General features: G+C 42.6%; 1 protein-coding gene across 7 annotated transcripts in view; it reads right to left on the bottom strand.

Moving 5' to 3' along the window:
* ppfia2 (PTPRF interacting protein alpha 2) overlaps positions 1–12,750 on the bottom strand; it is a 211,515-nt gene that overhangs the window by 2,383 nt on the left and 196,382 nt on the right. For 5 of the 7 annotated variants that reach the window (XM_041977029.1, XM_041977030.1, XM_041977033.1 and 2 more), the window contains 10 exons: positions 11,058–11,139; positions 9,127–9,327; positions 7,522–7,584; positions 4,914–4,946; positions 4,638–4,813; positions 4,432–4,529; positions 4,167–4,342; positions 3,651–3,719; positions 3,033–3,189; positions 970–1,061 (listed from right to left, as the gene is read on the bottom strand). In XM_041977029.1, the coding sequence (XP_041832963.1) occupies positions 1,003–1,061; positions 3,033–3,189; positions 3,651–3,719; positions 4,167–4,342; positions 4,432–4,529; positions 4,638–4,813; positions 4,914–4,946; positions 7,522–7,584; positions 9,127–9,327; positions 11,058–11,139 (1,114 nt within the window). In that variant the 3' untranslated portion in view covers positions 970–1,002. The remainder of the gene's footprint in view (positions 1–969; positions 1,062–3,032; positions 3,190–3,650; positions 3,720–4,166; positions 4,343–4,431; positions 4,530–4,637; positions 4,814–4,913; positions 4,947–7,521; positions 7,585–9,126; positions 9,328–11,057; positions 11,140–12,750) is intronic. The other 2 variants (XM_041977031.1, XM_041977032.1) reach the window with 2 other exon arrangements.

Genomic DNA, 12,750 nt, shown 5'->3' with positions numbered 1-12,750 from the left:
GAGTTTCCTTAACACACAAATGTCCTTGCCAAAGATCCGGCTTAGTGGCTCAGTGTGAGTCTGGTTGCATCATAAGGTAAAGTACCATGTCATGGAAAAACAGGACAGGTTTTTACATGCAGAGGAAAGTGGATGTATAACCTCATTACCCGGGAATCATAACCCGGTTTGGTAGATTCTCTGATTTCAGTTCGACAGAAAGTTTAATGTAACCATGCTCACTGACTTCTCTTACTTTACAAAACCTCCTTAAAAAGAGCAGAATATCCCTTCAGTCTCTTTTTGGAACAGAAAACCCAGTTTTTCCCTGCATGTCAGAATTAACCTTCTTCACTAAAAGCCTGATTTCAGGTGTAAACGGCCTTTTAAGGGTTTTAGGATGTTAGATGCAAAAAATTAAATGATGCTACAGACATTGTAAAGGAGCAACACCACTGGGGCTATTTTCAGAAGCCTGCTTGGTAGATTTATTCAGTGGTGAGTACGTTCGTTCTTTCTTACAGGAACTCTTGTTGCTTCTTGACTTTGAACAAAAACTAAAATCAGAGCAAAGCTCCAATTTTTTTTTCTGCATCCAATTGTCAGTTTATTGCTGAGGAAATATCTGCATTGCTTGAGATAATTGGAATTTATTACTGCACCTGGCAGCACAGCAGGGAACTCTAAAGTCTAAATAACCTGTTTTAGGAGACCTGAGATGTTCTAATCATGTAAATGGTGTAAAATCTTCTACAGCTTTGGCTGTAATAGGCTTGTTTTTTAGACAACCTATCATGATGAGACTGCAGCCTGGCTCTGCTGTCTCCCATCGTCTCATCAAAACTACCTGGCAGAAGCAGCTCCTGGGCTTGCCAAGCTGATGAGACACACTCATGCCCATTTAATCCACTTAAATCAAGTTCCTGTTTGAAGGGCTACTGATTAAACCTGTGTATTTGCCGGAGCAAGAGTCTGTGTTGTGTTACATACAGCGTACAGTTAAAGGTCCCCCTCTTCCTCCTCTCAGCAGGAGTAGGTTCTCACCGTGGAGCTGTCCAGTCGCTGCACCGCCGATGGTCCGACTGTAGGGGGAGACATTTAGACAGAATGATGATTAAAGCTGCCAGCACATCACATGGACCCACAGGGAAAAGGACACATCCGTCCACTCTGGTCCCCTTCCCCACAACATGACACAACATGCCAACTAACACCTTTCCCCACACTTGTGATTACGTTAGCGTCACCCTGAGAGAAGAAAGCCACTGATCACTCAAAGGAAGTTTTTGTTTTGAGTGGACACCATCAGAGATTTTAGTGTGTTGTGGGCGTCACAGACCAGGAAGCACAGTGGCTACGTTTACATGCACCATAATATCCTGGTGTTAACCTAATCATGACCTTATTCTGAGGAAGACACTGACACATCAACAGTATTTTCTGCTTACCTGAACCAGAATATGGCCATTTTAGGAGTAAACAATAATTGAATTAAGCTAGCTTGCTTACACTGCGACATATCGTCATAAGGAGGATTTCATGGCATCTTGTGACACACTGCCACATTAAAGTACAGAGCGTAGGCTGCAGAACTGCCAGGTCTGCTCATTGTTTCTTCACTTAAGCAAACAACTATGGTTCTGATGAGTGAAAACAATTCGATCAAGTTGGGGGACAATATGTGGCTGAGTCGATGTTCAGATTACACTCTGTGAGGCGCTAAACTACAACATGAATGGATTGTTCTGTCTGCATCTCGCGCAGATATGCAGACTTAGAGAAAAGTCAGAATATTTCTGTGCATGTACACCTAGCCAGTGACTGCAGACAAAGGAATGTCAATGGGAACACCCTATTAAAAGAGAACGCCGGCTAAAATCAGGACATTTGGATGATCTCCAGCCATGTATAACAACCTGAAAACGCGGTTGCTAATACAATCTGCATCCATTGAAAAGATAACCCTGGTTTGTTGCAGGCTTGTGTTTAATTCTCTTCCCTGGAAGCATACTTTACATTCTTCACTGGAAGTGATGCTGAATATGCAAACTTTAGTTGACTTTGAATGCCCCCCTAGGGCTTGTTGTCCGCCCACATTAGCAAAATTCCTAAACTTGACAGCTAGTTTGGAGATGCTCAGACTGGATGTCTGCTGGAAGACTTGGGTGAGCTATGCTGCCAGTCTGTGTATTGTACTTCTTCTAGCTGGGCCATAAGCATCTTTTTGTGATATTAATGAACGGACGCATCAGGTAACCTGTTATTTTGGTCTTTGGTAGAAGAAATGATAACATAATCAAACTATTATAGCTCAAGTTGCAATAAACTGGCGTTATCCTTCAGTCTATAATTGTTTTAACCAGTGCTCTCTTTTAACAGCAGAGGGACGAGGAGTAAAACAAACTGTTAGTTTTAGTGCATGATCGCCCAGAGACATGTCACCTGGGTACACCTGCTGATTCAGGGAACTTTACAAAGCACTGCATAGGTCACCATTTTGCTTTTGCTGCTTCATCACTACAAGGGTTTCACCAGCAAGCATGGGTCCAAATCCATAACTTGGCCCCCTAGTTTTTACCAGCAGGGTGACAACACATCTGTCTTGTAGCTTTGCAAAACAACACCCTTGGAATAGAGAGATTAAAGATTCGTACGGAGATAGATGAAATGTGAGGGTGAGTAATCACAAAGAAAAGGAGAGATACAGCAGGACAGAGATCATGTGAGGAGAAGGGAGAGAGTATGCAGAATTATGGTGCACACAGGGCCAACAAGCCCAGTCTTCAGAGGCATAGCTGACCTTGAAACCAGTCCAAATACATGTCATCAGGACTGTCGTCCAGCGCCTCATAGAGGACTGCAGAGCAGCCGTCAGAGAGAACAAGAGAAGACTGTCAGAAAGTCCTGCTCTCAGCTTCAACAGGTGGACGCACGCAGGTCTGAAAGCCAGACTCATGTCCAGCTTTTTCATATTTTATTAACAAACTAAAAGCTGGAGGCTGGAAAATGTGGCCAGTGGCTGAATGATAGTTGTGTGTTGGGCAGCCCCTCACCATCAGGGGGCAGTCTTCGGGAGTGACCGGACGTCGCGGTGAGACGGAAGCCAGCGGGGAGCGTTTCTGCTGATCCAGGCATCATACTGATCCCATGGATGTCCCGAGGAGGGAACTGCCTCCGCCACGATGGACCCCGGAAGTCTTTGTCATCGCACTGATGGACGGAAAACAAATTCAGTGTTAACCGTAGATTACCATGCCATCATAAATTTGAGTCTCTTTTTCCTGTTTTTCTGTTTAGAAATGGTGAATTTTCATCCAGTTACTTTTCTGTTGAGGTCGTATTCGAGCAGGTGTTGATGTGCACCGGCTTTCCAATCTTAAAGGTCTTTTCTGCCAGACAGGCTTTTATTTGGCTTCTGAACAATCCTGCAAGCACAGCTCTCAAAAAGTTTCACTCACCGAGTTTCACTCGGACGTTTTCCAAAAACTTGAAGTCTGCACTGCCTGCTTTTCTTGATTAGCCGGTAACTAGCGTGGCCAAAGTCCTAACGTGATATTTATGGGCTTAGGTCATGTCAGAGGTCAAGTTAATGTTGCTCCTTTGAGATGTTTTTACATTTGTGCAAAAATAAAATAAAATAAAATGAGAGTGACGTTTGGTCTCAGGCTCACCTCATCCAGCCTCCGGTCCGTGCCCAGTGCCAGCAGATTATTGTATTCTCGCTCCAGAATCTGACGTGCCTGCGGAGAGGGAAAAACCAGACGCATTAGACCAGATTCTAACTTTAGCTTTTCCAGCTATTAATAGTGGGATGAGACAGCTGACACATTACATTATTTGTGATTCATACAGTAATAATTTTACCCATTTATAGGTGCGACGAGCAGGGCAACCAGCCAGGGGAACAATTGGCAAATGTTCTGATTTAGATTCAAGCAGCTTTTGAAGTCTGATACAAACTTTTCTGTTTTCTTTATTTTTGGATTGAAATGAGGGAGACGATATATCTGCAGGTATCTGACACCATTAATTGGGCAACGATAACGCAAAGTGAGAGGAGGGAAAAATTACTTAAAAAGAGGCTTATTTATATTTAATGGATATGAAGACCTGAAGATATGAAGGTTAAGTTTCAAAGTCACCAGACATGCACACTGTGCACGCCAGCATGCATGTGTGTGCAGTACCTGAGTGTTTTGGGTGGGAATCTGGAGGAGCAGTGCCAGACTGCTGTAGTCAAAGTTGTCATCCAGAGCAACCAGAGCCCCGTGCACACCGCTCTCCAGGAGGATGTTAGCATAGTCCCGCAGGCCTATACTCTGCACCCAGCGGATGACCCGCTCATTACTCCACACCAACACATCTGCAGACACAAGTTCAGGCTGACTACAAATCCTTTTGCTTCTTATTTACTTTGCCATGAGTTTCAGTTTTGATGTGAAGTGCTCTTGCCTCTCATCTCATGCTGGCTCTGTTCCCTGCGTCTCTCCAGTTCCTTCCGGTCATAGTTGAGCTTCTTCAGACACATGATGCCGTACTGTAAACTTGTTCTAATTGAAGAAAAAACACAAATACAGTCATATAAAGTGAAGGAGAAAAAACAAAACAAAACAGATTTTGAAAAATGGCATGAAGCACTGGTGAGATGAGTCCAGTACCTGTGGAAGCTGTCCACCATTTTAAGGTGTACCCTCAGGTCCTTTTTGGTGAGGTGATCCAGCATGCGGGCGTCTACCAGGCACTCCATGAAGTAGCTGCGGTACTGAGGTAGTCCAAGACTGGGCAGCCACTCGTTCCCTATCCACTCATGGTTCATGTCCCCATAAGCCAGAGTCTGAGAGGAAACAGGAACTCAAATCAGAACATTCCACCTTTTCCCCCCTTCAGAAGACTGATTTACATTGAGTGAAAGGGAGAGGGGCTTCCAAGCTTACCTGTGCCCAGCTCCCCTCTTCAGAGTCTGACTTCTGGTTCAAACAGAAGATAAGAAAAATATAACTTTCACTGCATTTACTGCTGCAGAAGACTCGTCTGTTTTTTCTACATTAACAGTAAAACACGAAAAAGAGCTTCTGTCACACACTGTCTGCTCTTCTACTCAACTTTCACAAACCTTGAGCCAAATCCAAAAGAAACACAACCTTCAAAGGGATGTGAAAATTGTTTTAAAGCAAACAAAAGAAGCTGAAAAACTACATGGTTTTGTTTTCTATTTAACTCCATGCTTTGAGAATTGGATTTCTTATTTTTTTGGCCAACTTCAGTCTTTCTTCCAGCCTCTCTGACTAAACTTCTGGGGGGACTTGATCTCTGCAGCAGTCACAATTACTTCAACTGTTGTTCAGCTTTTCGTGTTCAGGAAGCTTGAAAGACTCTTAAACTGGTGATGACAACAGATCACACCCACATATGAGCAAATCCTACCATTTTTCACTTTGTTTCCATGATTCTCGTTGGTGGCCATTTCAGACGCACAACGCGGCGTACAACTGCAGATCAGAGCCAACCAGAGGCAACCACTCTTTCTCTGCCTTTAACTGGTTTTTATCAGTCCTTTTGTGAGGTCAGGTAAGGAAGGAATGAACACAATATGCAGACAGACATTCACGAAGATAAAAGTCCTACATTTAGACCTGAGAAATGTCAGGTGCACCGGTGTGCACTTTACAACCCTGCAGAGAGTTTCGCAGAGTTCCAGGAGACTTTGAGGAAAAGTTGAGTTGTGGATGGAGCTCATTAGGATATTCATATATCCCCATTCTGAGTGAGGAAGGAGTTGGAAAGTCATGCTCCATGCAGTGTCAAGATAGTCAGATGGATTTTTTCAGTCACACAGATGAGTTATTAGGGAATCAAGAACTGCTGGAGTGGAACATTGAGACATGATGCTGCTAGTTGCCTCTCAGTATATATGCATATACTGGATATATATTTGTTGTGAGAAGGCAGCTTAATGAAGTCAAACGAGGTCTCTAAACAAATCTGGGACAAAGTTCTGAATTAATAGAGATTTAGTTTGGGTAATAGGAATTCTACATAAAACAAACAAAACAACAATCTTCCCATTCATCAGAGAGAACACAAAGGTTTGGAGTTCCATGGAATCATCTGCACACTCCACAAAGTTTGGCTTTATGGAAGAGTCACATGGAAAAGGAGGAAAGCAAATCCCAAAGAGTAAAGAAAAGAAAAGAAGAAAAATCCAGGAAACTGGTCCAGTGAGATGAAAGATTAAGTTTTGGCCTTCAAGAAAAATGCAGCATCTGTTGCAAACTCTTCTTGTGCTGAGGACACCAGTCCCACAGTGAAGCATGGTGGTGGAAGCATCATGCTGTGGGTTGTTTGTCAGACCACAGCCTGGGGTACTGACCACAGCTGAATGAATATTCAAGAAGACTCATTTTTGGCCTACATTAAACTCTGCTAATGCAGGGTTCCCCAACTTCAGGCCTCAAGGCCCATGGTCCTGCAGACTTGTTTCCCTGCTCCAACACACTTGACTCAAATTAATGGATCATTAGCAGACTTGTGCAGAGATTGTCAGAGATCCATTTGATTTTAAGTAGGTGTGATGGAAAAATCTAAACCCTGCAGGATAGTGGGCCTTGAGCATTAAGCCCCAATTTTCTGTCATGCAGAGATAAGACGGCCATTTTGGAAACAGAAACTGTTTGGTCATCCAGTCTTTCACAAGTGTGGCATATGGGGGGAATTAACATAGCTGGAACATAGAACTGAAACTGAAATGACCAAAGTCCTCGTCTTAACGGTTTGACCTAATCACAGTCCACCCAGCTACAGAGAGAAGAAGCCGTTTTTCTTTAGGAATGCGTAGAAATCACAGCAGCACGAACCAAACTTATCAACCAAAGTAGATTTGCAGCTTAACTTTTGTAAAAGGAAGCTCTAAAGGTCTTAACTTTGTGGGTGGTAGTACTTGTGCTGGCTCAGATCTTGTTTAGTTCACAGTTAAAAGAAAAAAAAAAACAATTAAAAGTAGAATTTTGTTGTGTTGATTAACAGATACAAACTCAGGAACTGAGGAAGCCAAATGGGGAAATTCTTTTTACAAGTTAGTGTATGTTTATAGAAATACTTGCTTCATTAAAAAAGAGGAAACTCTCTAAGCTTGTCCCTATTTCTGATTGATCAGACGCTTTCTCACTTCCAGCTTCAGTGGGCCTGGTGTGTGAACCAAAAATAAGCACAATGCTAAATGTGATTTAAATAACTCAGAGATCTGGTGTGTGGTGAGTAACAGCACTGCAGAGAAAAATGGCACACATTCAATGATTCGTGACCTTCATTATGGAGATGCACTGAACCAACACACAGAGAAACTGACTCAAACCTTCATCACCAGCCACTGGCTTTAAGCTAACCATTAGTATGGACAGGAGGTTCACAGTTCAGGGAAGGGTGTCAGTGCTGCATGCTTCCTGTCGGTCACATTTAACTCCTCATTCAGCCCCAGTGAAAAACACTTAGACTCAGAACCAACAGGAAGAAAAGGATGACAGTAAAGGACACAACGGGACTGACCGTTTTGGAAGGGGCTGCCAGGGTCTCCATCTCCTCATGGGTCACCCATACATTGCCTGACGGCTACAAGGTACGCCCAAGAGAAGGAGCAGCAGCAGGGTTGGTAGTAGAGGTCCGGTAGGAGGGGCAAGCAGTGTTAAAGAAGAAGAGCAGCACCACTGTAAGCCAATAGTGTTATAGCATCACAGTCAGATGATGAAACCCACCAGGGGTTAAAGGGCATGTGCAAAGGACAAAAACATCACGACTTTGACGTAAAGTAACACAAATAAAAGGACAGCTGCCATGCAGAACAGAGAGGACTAAATTAGTATGATTAACAACAGCAGACACACAAACCCCACATTATTCATCCCTCTCCATCCATCTCCTGCTCGTAGAAGATCTATTCATTTAAAGGTCAGAGAAAATAGATAAACAGTCTCAGTTTGCTAAATAAAATGAAATGAGCTGATGTTGGGACAAGCTAGTTAAATGCTTGATTAGAGCGAGTGTCTGCATGCATCTTCATTCATGCATCTTGAGTGGCTTGGAGTCCCTGCAGCACACTTTGATGATATATTCATTTGCAGTTCGGGTAAATCAATGTTTCCACAGTTGTAGAGCTGAAATAACTGCTGTGTTGCAGCTGTGATTGGTGAGGATAAGTGCACTTAAATGTGCCTATATGCAACTTCAGGACCTAACAGTGAAAATAAGGTTCTTCTACAGGATCTGTTAACCCAATGTAGTGAAAGGAAGTGAGGTTAACGTCATCCAACAAGCAGAAGGCATGTCATAGTCAAGGAACTTCAGATTGTAAGTGTGTTTTATATAGATTTTTTGTAAGAAGTGTGAAGTTAAGTCATATAATAGCTGGTGAGGTAAAGGGTAACATGGGGGAAAGTACCAGTACTTGCATAGTTATTAAACAACAAGAGTTATGAGGGTTGTATCCACAGTAGTACTGTCAGAAAACAAAAGCTAATGAATGTCCCTGCTTGTGTTGAAACAACACTGTGTGTGAGCAGTGTGCATGTATTATTTGGAACAACAGAGTCTTTAGAGACTGTATGCAATTACCATGACAACATGGAGCTATGGCAGCAGCATCTTAGCCTTCCACTGTATTATTTACTTACTCATTTCAGATGCTCTAATTAAAACTCTTGACATTCCACATAAAACAAGACGACTGACAAATGTGCCGAGTGTGATTGCAACAGCTCGGTTTCCTCATCGTTTACTCGTCACACATCAGCCATGTGTGAAGGTGTGGTGCATAAAATCAGAGACACTGTTCAGCCACAAACATCTGTCAGAGCTGCTTTGGAGGCAGAAATAGCGGTTCAAAGACGACTTGGGCAAATGTACCCGTACAGATATCAGCATGCAAGCCTCTTTTTAAAAGCAGAGAAAATCTTTTTGTTCTGCTACTTCGCAGAAAATAGTGATTCTGAAACATTCGCTGGCGGCTCCCTCTGGTCCACCAAGCTTGTGATTTATGAAAATACAGGTCAAAAGTTTTGAAAGCTCTTCTTCCTCCAGATCAGCACTGCTTTTAACAAATGTTTGTAGAATTTTAAAACCAGTTTCCATGCTTCCATATGATGCTGTGTGACTCACGGTCCTGGTGGTGGGGGGGGCTGAGGGGCTGGTGAGGGAGACCATTTCCTGGATGGCCAAGCGAAGTTTGAGCCGGTGTAGCGGGTTACTGATCCCGATCTCCCTCTGGATCTCTGTGTCAGAAAGGGCCGACATGATGGCGCCGCTCTTCACATTGGCACGGCACGCAGCCACGTACCAGGCCGGCATTCCCAACCACAGCTTCACCACAAGAAAGAAGAGGAGATGGGGAAACAGTAAAATATTAAACTACAACTCTGCCTCTGCTTTTGTCCATCCTTAACACCATCACTGGGATCTGGTGTGTTTGATTCTTTACTGTGCCAAACTGGTGTAGAACACACTGCTGCACAGATGTTCCATCTTACAGTCGACATGGGAATTTACAACAGCACTAATGTGGCTTTGAAAGGATCAGAAAAACAACCTGAGGCATAATAATCTGCCTGGTTTGACTCCATTTCTATCTGGAACATTGTGCTGGTGGGATTGGGAGGTCACAGGCAGGCTGACAGCTGTACGCCCGCCGATGCGTTTGTGTATGGAGTGAAATTAGTGACATAACGAGGGCTGTAAATGAACACCCACCAACTTGCTAAATGTGGTTCAAAGTTAATTTTGGTGGCTATAAATGAAACCTTCGGTCCAGTTCAGCAGGTGATGAATACATCAAATGATTTCTGTTATGTGTCCTGGCAGTGCCATCACTGCATTTCCCATCAACACTGTTCCATCATCCATCCACCGGCTGCACGGTGTCATTACGAGCTACTGCCTGAACAAGTGCAGCTGCACGAAAAGAGAAACTTAAAGTAAAGACTAATCAAAATGTTACAGTGGCTGAAAACAAAGATGGTTACAAGACAGAGGTACTGAAATTCAGTTTTGCTAACTTTTGCCACATCAGGAACTCGCTATCAGTGGAAGCTGCTAAATCCTCCCTAAACGCAATGATCATGTCCCACATTTTGTAATGTCTATCATCTTGGTCTCAGAACAAGCTGACAATTTTAAACCATTTTGATCACTTCACAGTGAGGCATTAAAAATTCCAGATAAGAAGCCACGGCAGAACCGTCGTTGTAACGTACCTGAGAAACATAAAATAATAAGTTTCCACAATTTAATCATATATTCTGATGTCTACTTGGTCCATAAAATCATACATAATGCTTCCCCATCCTTAAAGAAGTCTATTCAGCTTAATTACTGAGCAGAGCTGAGGTCTGCATCCAGAGGTGTCTGCAATGTTCCAAAAAGAAGGTTTGCCTTCACCTAATAAGACTTCTCCTACAAAACCACCAAAGAGCGGAACAGACTCCTGGACAATCTAAAGATTTCAGATCATTCCAGGTTCTTGTGCGCTGTCAAAGATTGTCTACTCAGCAACCAGTCATGTCTGCATTAATTAACATTTGTAAAAGCTTTGAGACTAATTTCACTCCATATTTACAGGCCATGAATTGTACATAAATATGTAACTTTATATATGTAACTGCGTTTCTGACAGCGATGTTCGTATGTACATTCCTGGAGCTGTCGTAACAGCCACTCTGGCTGATTCATTACAGAAACACAAGAGGACATCATCAGAGGAAGAGAGGAAAAGGGACAGAGCAAGAAATGAGACAAGAATCAACACTGGACTTTAAATGGTGATTCATAATGTGAGGTTCACTTCGCCCCCTTGTGACCAAAATAATGTTACACCTTAATGCTGATAACATTCTAGTCATTAATATAATTTACCGAGTCATTCATCCCTGTATTTGTTTAGCACTGCTTTAATATGATGATTAATGGTTATTTTTTAAATATTAATGCAGGATACTGGACATGGCAAAGCAACTCAACCATCTAGCTGCACCGGTAAAGCTTGTTGGTCATTGCATTAAGTTTCAGTGTACCAGTTACAAAAAGTGACCATTTACCTCGAGCCAGGCGACAACCGTCGGGCCATCCCATTGGGCGAATGGTAAGCCTTTTCTCCTGGCCTCCTCCAAAAGCTCATGTCTGAGGGCAGGAGCAGAGGAGACCTCATATTAACACACAATCTTTAACATCTTAAACACACATTTGCTCAGTCTGATACACCACCACCCTCTTAAACTCACACCACACTGTTCCCAAACCCCTGCTGCTTGCCGTCTTGTGCATTTAATATGACAGATAAGGCTTCCATTCGTTTTCATCCCAGTCCAACCCGACTGGAGCAAACTGTAGTTACTCTGGCTGAGACAAAATCCTACACACTTCGGACTTCAGGGAAAATTTTGATTCTTTCTCACATTGTGAGTCATCACCTCAGTTCTTTAGAATTTGGTGTAATTAATTCAGTGTATTTCTGTGCACAAAATATCACATTTTAGAGGACCATGCTTCCTTGGCAGAGCTGAAGTACTGCATGTACTGAGAGCAAATACACTCACACCTGGAAAGCACTTTGCTGCAGTAGCTGCTCAGTGAAGCTGGACATCACACTGCTAATCTAAGCACAATTATCCAACTCATCCCAGATCAGCCACTCACTTGATTCTGCTGAGAAATGGTGTTTTTCTTTTTGCTTAAATCATGCAGCAGGGGTACTGTTGAGTGCAAGTTCTCATATTTGTTTAGCAAGTGGTGAAGCATATTCTAAACGGGCTGAGTGGGATGTTGTTTTGCCTCACTTGCAGCCAACCTAGTCAGCCTGATGGAAATTACGCCTCATCGACGAGAACCGACGAGCAGTTCGTCCTGCTTTGTCAAGCACACAGCTTTTTGTATTGTGCTGAGTCCTCTTTCAGACAGAGAACTGATAAGCAGCCTAAAAATGCCTGACAAACAAAAGACCAAGAAGCACACACTTATCCACACACAGTACTTCTGCTATTTTCTGAACACATTTCATAGAGACAGAAAAACACCAACACAACCCATTCCTTTAGTATTTTGTCAAAGAAGTTGACAAATTGAAGGAGTGGGAATAGTAATAAAGATGATATGTAGCACGTCAGCGCTGAAGGCCTCAGTACAGAGAAAGGGCACTTAAACACAGCATATATGGAAGGAAGGAAGGAAGGAAGGAAGGAAGGAAGGAAGGAAGGAAGGAAGGAAGGAAGAAAGAAAGAAAGAAAGAAAGAAAGAAAGAAAGAAAGAAAGAAAGAAAGAAAGAAAGAAAGAAAGAAAGAAAGAAAGAAAGAAAGAAAGAAAGAAAGAAAGAAAGAAAGAAAGAAAGAAAGAAAGAAAGAAAGAAAGAAAGAAAGAAAGAAAGAAAGAAAGAAAGAAAGAAAGAAAGAAAGAAAGAAAGAAAGAAAGAAAGAAAGAAAGAAAGAAAGAAAGAAAGAAAGAAAGAAAGAGCCTACAGGTGACAGAAGAAATGTGTTCATCCAGGTACATTCACTGTCTTATCTATCCGGCTCATGTTATATATGTTCAGGTCGGCTCTAATGCATGAAGAAATACATCCACTGAACATAGCTGGGGAAAGGGAAGTAAGGAAACAGTTATGATAAATCATACAAACTAAAAGAACCATTGACACTCCCATAACCAGATGTTGCAGCTGGTTATTTCACACAAATAGAGACACATATAAGGAGAGGAAAAGACTCTGGGTGTAAAAACTGGCCTCCAGTTTTAGTG

The sequence above is a fragment of the Melanotaenia boesemani genome, chromosome 23 (assembly GCF_017639745.1).
Source record: "Melanotaenia boesemani isolate fMelBoe1 chromosome 23, fMelBoe1.pri, whole genome shotgun sequence".
NCBI classification, from domain to species: domain Eukaryota; kingdom Metazoa; phylum Chordata; class Actinopteri; order Atheriniformes; family Melanotaeniidae; genus Melanotaenia; species Melanotaenia boesemani.
This window is presented reverse-complemented; position numbering and strand designations above follow the sequence as displayed.